This window comes from Sinocyclocheilus grahami, unplaced genomic scaffold, assembly GCF_001515645.1.
Source record: "Sinocyclocheilus grahami isolate Dianchi unplaced genomic scaffold, SAMN03320097.WGS_v1.1 scaffold328.1, whole genome shotgun sequence".
Lineage (NCBI taxonomy): Eukaryota > Metazoa > Chordata > Actinopteri > Cypriniformes > Cyprinidae > Sinocyclocheilus > Sinocyclocheilus grahami.
In genome coordinates, this window is record NW_015505507.1 from 236,547 (window position 1) to 250,887 (window position 14,341).

Consider the following 14,341-nt stretch of genomic DNA (forward strand, 5'->3'; position numbering starts at 1 on the left):
TATATATATATATATATATATATATATATATATATATATATATATATATATATATAAATGGAAACCGTGAAATATTTTTTCAGGATTCTTTGAAGAACAGAGAGTTCAAATTATATATTTTAAATAAATTTTTTGTAACATTATAAATGTTTTGCTGTCACTTTTTATCAATTTAATTCATCCTTGCTGAATAAAAGTATTTATATTTTATATATTTATATTTAAAAAAATGTTTTGAACAGATTACCTTTGCTTTGCCATCATCTAACAACACATAATCTCTAAAAACAATAAGAAATTAATAACAACATAAAATGACAATTTTATACTGTACATTATAATGTTGTGATGCCTAAACTCACTTGTAGGATTTAAATAACTGTTGTTTTTTTTAAATGTAGTTTATTTATATTAGCCAGAATATTAATATCAGTGCAGAGATATTTTACTCATCAGGAGTGAAAGCAGCAGTGTACTCCATACTCTATGTAAACTAAACCTTTTTACTGACAGAGACATCTGTCTGTTTTGAGATGTACGTGTCTGTCCAGGTTACTTGAGCTCTCTGACATATGTTATTCCCAGGCTGCCAGATCGGACACACTCTCGGCTCGTTACACGCGCTTTAATTCAGTAATTAGCTGTGCTCATGGTCAGTTAATCAACAAGAAGAGGAAACCAAAGACTCTCTTTATATTCTACAGGCTTTCCTGCTAGTAAATGCATTAACGTGCATGCACACAATACATATGCAGACAGATGTGCCAAGAAAACATACAGTATATATACACACTGTTAACATGCCCTTGTGCACAGATGCTGTGTAGCATGTAATTCTTATATAAGAAAACAGCAATATACAGATCACAGGAAAGAGCGAGAAACAGAGAGAGAAACAATTGTCACATCTAACATTTCACAGCCTCCCTATAGCACCACTAATGACAGCATCAGAGATTAACACCACACATTACATGCTCTGAAGCACAGCACTGCATCACAGAGATACCCAACACAACAACATACTGCAGTTCTGTCAAGTGATAGTGAACAAAGATGATTTTATGGCTGCAAAAAAATAAGCCACTGAATACTGAAGACCTTGTTCTCAGACCTTCAGATATTCAGAGCTGCTGAAGTCAAAAGAACATTATAAAGCACTCACTTTTCACCCCAATTTTACTCTGTCACTACAATAAAAAAGAAATATAAATACACAAAAACTACCGTCCACAAATTTGGTGTCTGTATCATTTTTAAATATTTTTGAAAGAAGTCTATGCTCACCAAAGCACCATTTATTTGATCAAAACTACAGTAAAAATAATATTAATGCAAAATAATATTACAATTTAAAATCATGTTATATATATATATATATATATATATATATATATATATATATATATATATATATATATATATATCAATCAGTGTTTCCCCTGCCATTGTATTAAGGGGGTGGCCAGCCCCCCCAAACGTACCCCCCGCCCCCCTAGAAGGTCAAGTTCATTTTATTTTATTTTCTCTATAGCGCCAGATCACAAAATAAGTAATTTAAAGTTACCTTTCCTATAGAACAGGTCTATACCTTGTTCTTTTATCAATCAAACTAAATAGCCTTATGTTATTTATCTTATTTACACGACAGCATGTAATTTCTGTTTCTATGTTACATGGTCGCGCTCTCTGTATCGCGCACAGCAGATTTCTGCCCCGATGCGCACACACAAGTGAGCACACTCCCACTTCCACTAGTATTTGTAAATATTAAGCGGCAAAACGATGATTTAAATATGAATTCTGCGTGTCTCTGTGTTAATGAATGGCGCAGATGCGCGGTTTTGTTTACTACTCGTACTGAAACGCTCGTGACGCTTGCAGTGATATTAACGTCTGCCGTCTTACTAATGAGGACATAAATACATAAACAACATCTCCAGAACTGCTCTGAGAGTCACTTCGTGAGCATTTTACCGTTTCATTTGAGTAAAACTATCCTCATCATATCACATAAACACATGTATGTAAAGGTATTCACGGCAACCAGTCAAAATAAAAGTTTGGTTAAACTGAAGACATTGCGGCAGAAATATATTACTATTGTTCAGTAGAATGTACGTAATAGGCCACTACAACTACTAAAATTATTAAAACCTTATTTTTCAGCAATAATCATACAATATTTCTTCAATGTTTTAATTGTAATATTAAATCCCCTTTATTTTTCCAAAAATATATTTTTTTAATTTTCATTAATTAAAAGATCAATTAAATTATTGTTTTATTATTACCCCCCTCCTTATTATTTATTTGGAAACCATGATACATTTTTTCAGGACTCATTTGATTTATTTGAAATAGAAATCTTTTGTAACATTATAAATGTCCTTACAATTTCATGCTATAGAGTTTCAAAAGCCATCACACACTTTCTTAGTCAACACAGACTGCCACAGCATTACTATGTAAATTTGGCATTTACCCCTCAGAGTTCTCAGGCAAACAGGGAGCGGAGAAAGTATGGCCAGGTTGCAAACCGCTCTCTTGAGTGCAGTACTGATCAAGCTGCTGTTTAACTAAGATCACACAAGCATACACATAAAATTTCACCTCAGAAAACAGACCAAATTACCACGCAAAGAGGATTTAGCTAATCTCTGACCTCCTGCGAACAAGTTAATGGACACTGGACATGACATGAACAGACATGATTTGATAAAGAAAATATTGTCCAAGAATGTCAGGAAGACTTTGTTCATTATAACTGGGTTTTTCTTTCTCATTGTTTGCCATATATGGATTAATCAGTAGTAATATTATGGGAACAATCTGGCTTTAACCGTATCATACACCTTGACACCTTAACATCAATGCAGTCTTATAAATTGCTGTGGAAGCAATCACTGTTAGAGTGCAAAGTGAATTGAAATACCACTCTATCACCATCAACTGATGTAGCTTTATGAAAATTCTGTCATTAATTAGTCACCCTCGTGTCGTAAGACCTTCGTTAATCTTCGGAACACAAATTAAGTTATTTTTGATTAAATCCAAGAGCTTTCTGACCCTGCATAGACGTTCAAGGTCAAAAGCTTCAAAGGACAAGGACGTAGCTTCAAAATCAATGTTGAACCACAGATTTTAACAATGTCCTTACTACTTTTCTGGACCTTGAACGTGGTAGTTCCGTTTCTGTCTGTGGAGGACCAGAAATCTCTCGGATTTCATCAAAAATGTCTTAATTTGTGTTCATCACCAGTGTTGGGCAGTAACGCATTACTTAGTAACGGGTTACTGTAATTTGATTACTATTTTAGTAAAGGAGTAATTTAACGCGTTACAATTTTCAAAATAGTAATTATAGTATAGTTACAAGCCGAGGTCTCTATACGTTACTGCCGCGTTACATTGCTGACAGAATGCAGTGTTTTATAATCTGGAGATTGTAAAAAGGATGTAGCACACTCACTGTCGAGTCAAGTGCCAGTGGATTAGAGACCTGCTCTCCCGCGAGACCCGCGGCGCGGGACAAGATGGGCGAGTCCTGGTTTAGGCGCGTAGACACTCGTGTGTGTGCGGGATGCGGGAGAATAAAATGATTCACGGGACTCCCGCAAAATAGAAATATCTAAACATAAAATATCTAAAACAAATAAATACTTATTCATCTATTGCACAAAAGCAACATGAACTAATATAAAATATAAACGTTTAACAGGTGCAAGCATATGCAGAGTTTCTATTTAGGCTAGAACACATGCTCTCTGCGTTAAGCAATGCAGTGCTGAAATTTGCGTGCTCATGAATCCTCTCATTATAACACACGAATTGTAGACATTATGAAAGATTCATTATGCATATATTTATTGTGTTATAACAGAGATTTGGGAGATTGCAATGAACTGAGATGTCTTTTAGTGATTATTAAGGCAGCGCTCTTTGCTGGCATTCTGCCATGCCAAACCATGCACGCAGCAGCCGCTTGCTTTAGTTAAAAATAACAGGGTTCTGTGAATGTTGATGCTTTAATAACAAATATTTATCGGGAGCGTGTATGCTGGGATTTCATACATTTCATGGAGAAAAAAGTAACGTAACTAGCAATGTAACTAATTACTAATTACTTTTGAAATAAAGTAATCAGAACAGTAACGTGATTACTTTTAAAAGGAGTAATAAGTAATAAAGAATCTGATTACATTTTCAGAGTAACTTGCCCAACACTGTTCATCACAAAGAATTAGCAAAACTTGTGTTTCCGAACTTTCCCAGGGAATGTATGAACTGCAGTGAACTGCAAGGCAGTCTGAATCCAAAGATCATGTCACATCCTGTCTCCTGGGATTGCATTCATCTGACTGATTTTTGAATGCAGCATAGATGTACTGTTTACTTCACTGCCTATGATATTGCACTATCCTGCACGTTCAATTCCGTGACAGTTGAGATAAAAAAAAAAAGATGGCTTTTGAAAGTTTTGGTTGGTGGTCAGTTTGAGTGTAAACGTATGATTTGACAAACTTTTTCCATATTTGATGTTATTTCTAGCAACAAAAAAAAAAAAAACAGTCGTTGCAGATCACTAAATTATTATACTGCTTCAGAGGTTTGTCCGAAATCAGTTTAGGGAGGTATTACCTTCATGTATAAATGTTTTTGGACACAGCCACTGTCTTCGTCCATCACAGTTCGGTCAAACATTGTACACTATCCCACAGTCTTCTGGCTGGAATAATTCATTACTTCAATAAATCTGGTCTAATTTCTACAGATCTAAAGATGACATTCATATTCTCTCAAATGGTAAAACCGCTCCTGATAGCCATCGTTGGCTCTGCCTAGATTTAATTTCCTCACAGGATATTGGCTCAACTCCCATTGCTAAGGTACAGGAGACAAAGAAACCGAGTGAAGAAACACTGGATGACAGGAACAGATAGAGCAGAGGTAGAGAACAGGAGATGCATTAGGAAGGAAATCAAACCCCTTTTAATTGCAAGCTTAATAAAATATGTTTTTGTGCCGAGGCAATCTGCTACCTAGTCTGCTGGTTGTATTAAAACAAAAGGTCTGTGCAGAAAAAAACACAGCTTCACAACGCCTCTCAGCCAGAGCGCTACAATTTTAATTAGGGTTCATTTTCCCTGAATCTAATTAGAAGTACGAGAGTGGGGGAAGACATGGAAAGAGGGTACGCAAATGAAAACTGCTTTCCGTGTCATCCTGAATTCAGTCCCTCATTGCGAGAAAAACTGCATAAAAAGAGCTAATAATGCCCCTTCTCTCTCCTCAAAAGTTGAGTCAGAGTAAAAATAAGAAGAAAGAAAGAGAAATGAATGGTGAGATGGAGTGTGCTCTTGAGCAAAAATAGGTGAGGGTTGAGGACAGGACAGGGAACTTGCCACAGGTGGGAATTAAATAACATTAAAAAGCTCATTAATGCAAACGAATGAAGAGTAAATTAGGCCCAATTCGCATTCTGGGAAAGTACATACTGCATACTTTATAGTGTGTACTGTATGCACTCTAGTTAGACAGTATGCCACAACTTGGGACAGACCATCATATCATATACCGTTTTTGTTTACAAGTCATGCATGTAGCTAAGTTATGAAAAATGAAAAGAAAAAAATAGTACAAATCTTGTACTATGTCCCACATACTATGATTTGGCAAGCATTAATCTTCACTTAATACCGTTTAGGAAAATATGCAAATTGAGTAGTAACCAAAATGAAGTTATTTTGGATATGTGACAATGTCAGTCTGAAAACTGACAGACAACATTTCAGACATTAGCACAAGGGATTTCGCGACAACATTTCAGTTCTGTTTATTAATGAGGATGTCAGAATATGACTTGATTAAAGGGGTCATATGATGCAATTTAAATTTTTCCTTTCTCTTTGGAGTGTTACAAGCTCATGGTGCATAAAGAAGATCTGTAAAGTTGCAAAGACCAAAGTCTCAAATCCAAAGAGATATTATTTATAAAAGTTAAGAGTCAACCACTCCTACCTAAAACGGCTCGTTCTAACACGCCCCCACATGTCTACGTCACGATGTGGGAAGATTTGCATAACGCCGCCCAAATGTTCACGCAAAGAAAGAAGGTGTAACTTTAATTCTTGCTGTTGCCTCTGCTGCCATGTTGTGGAGTTGCTGTGTGTTTCGTTGTGAAAGTAAAACTACTTTGTTTGGCCTTCCAAAAGAGGACACAACTAGAAATCAGTGGTTAAGTTGTATTTACAACACTGTTCCAGAACAGTTCAACCCAAATATTCAGATGTGTGCAGCGCATTTTATGGAGGACGAGGACTGTTTCCTGAACCAGTAGCCTACAATGCGTCTGTGGCAAAAAGGCTGTTTCTATAAAGTTGGGCAGTTCCAACTTTGCAAGGACAGTCTGGCGCTTCTGACTCACATAATCTATGGCATTTCACTTGATCACAGCGGGCCAATTATAAAAGAGCACAATCACTCCACTCAGTGCAAACATAAACAGTCCAATAAACAGTCATTTAAATAAAAATAGCATTTTACAAGGTATAAAGTCAAGAAAAGAGTTTGTTCGTCACTTCAGTTTGTTTCATAACACTGCAGCAGGTTGGAAGGGCTGCCCTCTGTATCCTCAATGTTAAGAACAGAAGACCAACAGTTATGAGCAATTCCAGGAGCATTTCCAGAAAGCCTGCTGGTGATTAGAAAATGGCCTAATATGCTACTTTAATGAATTAAGTGAATGGAGCAGATTTTAGGCCAGTGCTTTAGTGGTAGTGATAGATATGTGGACAGACCAGTATGTGTAAAGCCAGTCAAGGCTGTCCAAGCGAACTTGTGCAATCAGACAAAGTGGCTTGAGCGCACAGAGCCAACCCAGACTCAAGCCAAAAATGACCACTCCCTAAGACCAGAACAGAACCAGCAAGGTCCAATGAGTCCACAAGCCGTTGATGCTACTTGAGCTGCAAAATTCTGTGCAAACATACTGCAGTAGAGCAGCGCCAGGTGGAAGTGATAGTTGCTAGTCTACATTTACAGAAGTATGAAACACTGTGGGAGGAATTCGCAAAGAATGAGCACAATCTCTTACTTCCTCGCATCCTTTCTCTTGCCCTCCCCTGGCTCCACAACCTCCTTGTCTGAGGTACTGTAAAAGATATTCATAAAATAACAGACACCATCTGGCCTGCTGGCATTCACAGCTTTTTATGAGGATTTAATGATGGCTAAATATTACTGTCAGCACTGAAAGGAACACTTTAAATCATTCACTGATATTCCTCGTAAAAGTACCATTCAAAAACCCACATTAGCCAAAGTTGCCAAAGGCCATAGTAAGCCTATAGTGTGTGGATCATGCTCTACTGGGACAAAGTAAGCCATAGAGAATATCAAACAACAGTCGTAAAATTCATCGTTGGCTTGCAGGAGAAAAGTTGCGTATGTTAATTGGTGTTTAATATTTTAAGGTAAGTGCAATGTAACACATGCTGTGCACTCTTTGTTCTCCAAATCAGCCCATTATAAATGGTTATTTAAAGTGTTGTCAACGTTTACAGTGCCTGACTCTGCAGAAGAAAGTTTTGTGAACTTGAAAAGACTACAAGGAAAAATAATTTCATACGTTTTTTTTAAAGCTCTGTGGCACAGCACCACCCTGTGAGTGAAGAAATGAAAGTGTACCACCAGATACCTTCAGACAGATGCCTATGGCCAGACATTATACCACAGAGGTTAAAGGTTTCAGAAGCAATCCATCACAGAGGTCTTGCCTTGAGAAAGGTCATACTGAGGATATCTGTAAACCTACATTAACAGCCCCTCAGCTGCGTGTGTGCTTACAGATTTACAAATGATCTGCATGACTGCAGCAACACACATACACGCTCTGTTCCAAAACCTAGCAAGTCGCCTTGCTGGACTGCATGCAGCCTACATAAACAGCTGCCTTCTAAGGCCAAAAGCATACTTCGTTTTTATGCATCAGCAAAGTATGTGCAAAGCCAGATTTTTCTAACCATGCAAATTCTGTATGCTTAGCTCACCTTGAATAATTTTGTGAGTGCGAGAGTGTGTGTGTGTGTGTGTGTGTGTGTGTGTAAATAAGTTGCTCCACAAGTTGCCAACACTAAAGAAACTGTAGAGATGGAACAATAACATCATCAAACTATTTATGCCTGCGTTGACGAGCACTTGACAAGAACTACAAGTTGCACACTGAAGACTTGACTTGATTTTAACATTTTGGCTTTAACATGTTGGTAACATTGTGATACTCTAATAAGCCTAAAATACATAGCACGCACAAATACTGTGTAAAAACATCCCTTCATAATTATATAAAAAATTGTATCAATATATTCTGTAGTAAAATAAATTGCAAACAAATAGGCTCTGTCCCAATTGGCACACTTGTTGTGTAAGGGTGTAGAAGTCATCTTGCATACTTGCAATGGTCGTCGCATATGTATGTCTATGAAGCGTCACCATTTGTAATTTAGCGTTAAGAAACCCAAGCTCGCTGGAAAAATTTGCCTGTGGCGACATTTCTGCAAAATGGCATTACGTTGCTTCTTGCACATTTTGCAACACTTTTAAAGAGTGGCACTAAAAGCATGTTCAGTTTTATCTGAAACAGATTAATGTAAATCTGGTAACGGTTTATCACGTTGGTTGTTGGGTGTTTTACAGCAGTTCAAAACTTCAACGTCTAGTGAGTGGCACTAAAAGTTAAATTATCGATGTTGATGAAAATAATGTACCACTTAAATTAAACCTAACTGATATTATTAGCAATGCAAACGTGACACCAAAACACATTTGCAGAAGCAACCATGCCATTTGAGCTTGCTTCTACATGTCTTCTATCTTTTTTTTGTGACTCTCGTTTCAAGCAACTCCAGAGAACTCTGCATTGCAAGTATAATGCCCTACCAGGTGAGCTACCGAGCAAGTTTACTACATCAGAAAAGCTGTACATATGGAGCTAGTTATGTGATGCAAACATCAAAATGTATCAGTTTACAAATCACGTTCTATGGTAAAAGTGTTTAAAGATCATAACATAGTACTGTGCAAGGAACCATACAAAAATAGGTCTTTATTAAACAATAATCTGCCCCTGTAATTAAACTTTGTGTGAAAGTTATAAATGATGGCTGTGTTGTATTTCCACTAGTGTTCCTTTCAGCTGGAAGCCGCAGTGAATTGTATGGTAAATTTTTGAATTTTGTAAAAATGTAGAGGTACATTTTTCCAGTGAGCCTAGGTTGGCATTTAGGTTTCAAAAAAAGTGTGCTGCATTTGGGACATAACTGACATTTTGTTCACTTTCCCATCTTTTTTTTTCTTACAGGCACAATGCATTCTGAAATTGTCGTTAGAATTTGACCAATGAAGGAAGCTTAAAGGGCAGCTAAATTATACCATTCAAACTGGCTTCATGTCTTTAGCATATAATGCCTTAAAATCATGTCTACATAAGCAGTTTACTAAGTTTTGGAACAGAGCCACAGACACTCACTTCCAAATGTGAAAAGTGAGAGCACTGATGAGGTGGTATGTGGACTATTTAAAGGTTCTGCACTGGGAGGTCTTCCATGAGGGTACCACCAAAGATCTGATTACAGACACCACACATGCAGTCACTGCATTCTGTATGTGTCTCGCTTGCATATGTCAGCAATATTCTGGGAAATTCCATTATGGCTTATCAGCTTTCTGTAATGAACTGTGAGTAATATCACACTGCAGCAGCTTGAACGAAATGAAACAATTTACAGTAACTGTACCACTGTGTGTGCATGCATTCTGTTTCTCATAACACGTCACTAAATCCATTCATACTGAAGAGTCATAAAATATTATGTGTATGATAAATGAATCCAAAGTGTGGTAGTTTTGTATGTTATAAAGCTTCATTAAATATGAAGTGCAAAAAATTCCAAACAATGGCACTATTATTATTTTTTACAGAAGAATCACTATTATTGCAATTCCACACTTTACTTTTAAGGAAGTACTAGTGTAATCAAAGAAAGGAGGTCACAGGTGGTTCATACCGATGTCATAGGACAGGAAGTCAGAGGAGAAGCATTTGGCCCCATTACTGAGTGAGGTGTCATTATGAGTGTTTCCCCCGAACACCAGCAGAACTCCACTGATCAGCACAGTGGAGTGGAGGTATCTTGCCAGACCGCTTTCCTTCAGAATAAACCTGGGGAGAAGCAAATACACATCTCATTGGCTATTGTAATGCAGTGTATGCGTGAGTGTTTAGCTTATGGGATGGAACAGTTGGTCTGAAGGTCGCTCTCCACAGGCTAGGTCAGATACGCAGACGGGCGCCATCAGTAATATGGCAACACAGAGACATTTACCCACACACAGAAACACACACGTATGCATAAGCACTTGTGCACACACAATCACAAATTCACAAAACTCACATTGTCTCACATGAAGAACCAGACATGTTCAGCATTACATAGTAAAAGTTATTGGTTTGTTTCAAGTCAGTAATAATAACTGAACAGTAAGAAATTCAGATTGTTTTAGTAACTGTTTTTTATTCACTAAAAATAACCATTCAGTTAGGAATCAAGACTACACTGAATCGTTCATTCAGGAATCAGACTACACTGGTCACGCTGAATGTTTTTGATAAACATAAAAGTTGTTTATTCATGAATCAGACTAAGGCCCAATCCCAATTCTATTTTATACCCCTTCCCCTTCCGCTACCCCTCCGCCTACCCCTTCCCCTTGTCCCTTGAAACAGAGTGGGTGTGGGTAGGGGTGAAAATATTCCCCTAAGGATTGGGACAGCACTACTATGCCGTCACACGTCATCATACTTCGTCTAGCTCCTTCAATACACACACCTATACTGGTGTGCATTAGAGCCTTTAATTACCATTCTATATTAATGCGCTGCTTACTGACACACACACACACACATATCAGAGAATGCGCAGCTCACACATCCAGGAGCAAAGATACTTGTCAATGCTGTACCACGAATTTTATTAATAACAGTTTAAATACTGAATCGCGACATTATATTTTCCAGCAACAAGAGGATAAAATCGCTGTTTTTGAAGTAAACTCACTCTAAAAAGAGAAATGCACAGACGCACATACACGCAACTTTCATCTCTCTCTCTCTCTCTCGCTGTCTCTCTCTCTCGAATTGGCAATATTTGAGAAAAGGGTTTAGCGATTTATAATTATTGGGGGGGCTAGAACCCCTCAATGTCTATGGTGGTTATCGCCCTGATCAGACATGACAATATGTTATGGCACTATTGTAATGATATGACGTTAGCAAAAATTTATTTGAGTAACATGATCGTAAATATGAACTCACGATTGAAAGTAACATAAAACAAATTATTACTTTTCGTTAAAATCTTTATTAATGCCAAAAATGCTTACATTTATGTGTCTTTTTGTTAGCTCGGGCAGCCATGTTGCCGCTGAAGCCGGTTTACGCTGAGATAATTCATACCCCTTCGTTTGAAGTGTGGTCCTGAAAATTCTTCATTTGAAGGGCTATCTGGCCCTTCCCCTTACCCCTACCCCTCCAACCAAAAGAGAATCGAGACACCCCTACCCCTTCACGTGAACGCGCGAAACGGAGGGGTAGGGGAAAGGGGAAGGGCTAAGGGGTAGAATTGGGATTGGGCCTAAATGGGCTGTACTGTATAGTTTTGATTCACTAGAAAGAACTGGCTTCTAAGAATAATCCGTTCTCGAATCAGACTACACAGGTCATACTATATGTTTTTGAATCATCAAAAAAGTGTATTTGTGCAATAATCATATGACACTTGTCACACTGATAGTTTTAATTCTCTAAAAACAACCCACTCACAAGTGTTGTTCACTCACTATTCAGACTAAACAAGCCTTGCTGTAAGATTTTGATTTACTAAGAAGAACCAGCTCTTAAAGGGGTCATATGATGTTGCTAAAAAGAACATTATTTTGTGTATTTGGTGTAATGAAATGTGTTTATGCAGTTTAAGGTAAAAAAAACACATTATTTTCCACATACTGTACATTATTGTTTCTCCTCTATGCCCCACCTTTCTGAAATGCGTCGATTTTTACAAAGCTCATCGGTCTGAAAAGAGAGGTGAGCTCTGATTGGCCAGCTATCCAGTGCATTGTGATTGGCCGAATACCTCAAGCGTGCGACGGAAATGTTACGCCCCTCACCATACTGTGATGATGCCCTGTCAGGCCGGAGCGATGATTCAAAAACATGAAAACCCATTATAAATGAGGCATTTGTTGCATCCAGTGGGGACATAATTACGGATTCTAATGACTTATACTGTCTTTTTACATGTTGCATCGCGCCGCGTAAACATAAAACCATGTCTGCATTTGTGATCGGAGAAATGACAAACAACAAGCGCTACTCTACACTGCTCAAAACTTGCATTTGAATCGTCAGTGGCAAATTGTGTACAGTCTGTGAAAAAAATACAGTCTACGAGTCAGAACAGCCGGCATTGTAGTCTACTCTACCAGGATCAGGAAACAGTCCTCCATAAAATGCGCTGCACACATCTGAATATTTGGGTTGAACTGTTCTGGAACAGTGTTGTAAATACAACTTAACCACTGATTTCTAGTAGTGTCCTCTTTTGGAAGACCAAACAAAGTAGTTTCGCTTTCACAACGAAACACAGCGTCACACACGGCAGCCTTGAGTGAGCGGAGGCCGGTGGCTAGAGTGAGTGGTGGCTGGCGAATTCGATGAAGGAGCGGCTGGCGGGCTTGCAGCAACGACATGTGACGACCCTGGGCTGGACTTCGTTTCGTCCACGGTGAAAGCCGATCCAGCGATCCACAGTGCGAAGTTGATGTATTTCCTCAGTGACCAGCACAGATCAGCTCCAGGCATGACGAAGCAGATATCGTCCTCTTTTGGAAGGCCAAACAAAGTAGTTTTGCTTTCACAACGAAACACACAGCGCCTTCACGACATGGCGGCAGCAACAATACTACAGCGAGAATAAAAGTTACACCTTCTTTCTTTGCGTGAACATTTGGGCGGCGTTATGCAAATCTTCCCACATCGTGACATAGACATGTGGGGGCGTGTTAGAACGAGCCGTTTTATTTAGGCGTGGTTGACTATTAACTTTTATAAAGAATATCTCTTTGGAGATTGAGTCTTTACAACTTTACAGATCTTCTTTATGCACCAAGAGCTTGTAGCACTCCAAAGAGAAAGGAAAAATTTAAATCGCATCATATGACCCCTTTAAGAGTCATTCATTTATGAATCAGACTTGTATTTGTATGTTTTTGAAACAGACTACACAGATCACGCTAAATCAGTTGTTCACTTGTGAATCAGACAACACAGGCCTTGCTGTATGGTTTTGATTCATGAAAATGAACCAGCTCCTACGCGTCATTCATTTATAAAAAAAAAAAATTATTTTCAGATTCCAAAAAATGTACAAAAATATATACTTTCTTAAAATCTTCTCTAAAGTTCTAACTTCAAAAAGGCACAATGGGTTCCTAAACTCCTTTCGCGTTCCATCTCATGTGTCATATCTGCTTCAACCTCATTGTGTTTGTATGTGTGAGAATAAGCACTCTGTGTCACTCTGCATCCACTCAGCACTCCTCTCTACACTCTGTCAAACACCCCGAGCCCTGTAAGCGAAGCGTTGTTTGATGCATTGTGCAGCTCCTTTCACTTACTTTGCCAATCAAAAGCCAGAGAGTGAGGAACGCACAGTCAGACTTCTGTGTGTGTGTGTGTGCAAGTGAGAAATCCTTGCGTTTAAGGGTACGAAAGCTTTTAGAGACAGGTTTCACCGTTAGGCCAAGCAAAGAGACAGTAAATATAAAGGCAAAGGGGAAAAAAACTGGGCATGTGTCTCTTTTTTTAATGACTTCCATCTGCAAGCGCAGAAGATAGTGACGTTCTAGGAGAAAATGGATACAAATGCTTTCTTTGTGCAGCCGACAACTTTTAAGAGAACCGTCTTTGAGTGTGAAAAGGAACGAACGTGAGAAAGAAACCTCAAATTAACTTCTACCACTACTTTGTGCTTTGTCTAAGCTTCAAGAAGTGTTCCATAGCATTCATAAAGTCAGTGGTGGTACCACTGGGTTCAACTGTAGGCCAAACACTACGTTAATAATAACAAATGTCATAACATTTCCAAGTTAGTTTTGGAGTTAAAAGGGAAAGAGTGTAATATCTGCACCATTAGCAGCACCAAAAGTGGCTACAATCCATTTGTTTTACTAACCAGACAGGACCAGATTTGAGAACATTGCTGGAAACTGGAGGGGGGGG

General features: G+C 38.3%; 1 protein-coding gene across 2 annotated transcripts in view; it reads right to left on the reverse strand.

Moving 5' to 3' along the window:
• Window positions 1-14,341, reverse strand: part of atrnl1a (attractin-like 1a) — a 291,501-nt gene that overhangs the window by 225,682 nt on the left and 51,478 nt on the right. For both annotated transcript variants that reach the window (XM_016295005.1, XM_016295006.1), the window contains exon 10: window positions 10,068-10,222. In XM_016295005.1, the coding sequence (XP_016150491.1) occupies window positions 10,068-10,222 (155 nt within the window). The remainder of the gene's footprint in view (window positions 1-10,067; window positions 10,223-14,341) is intronic.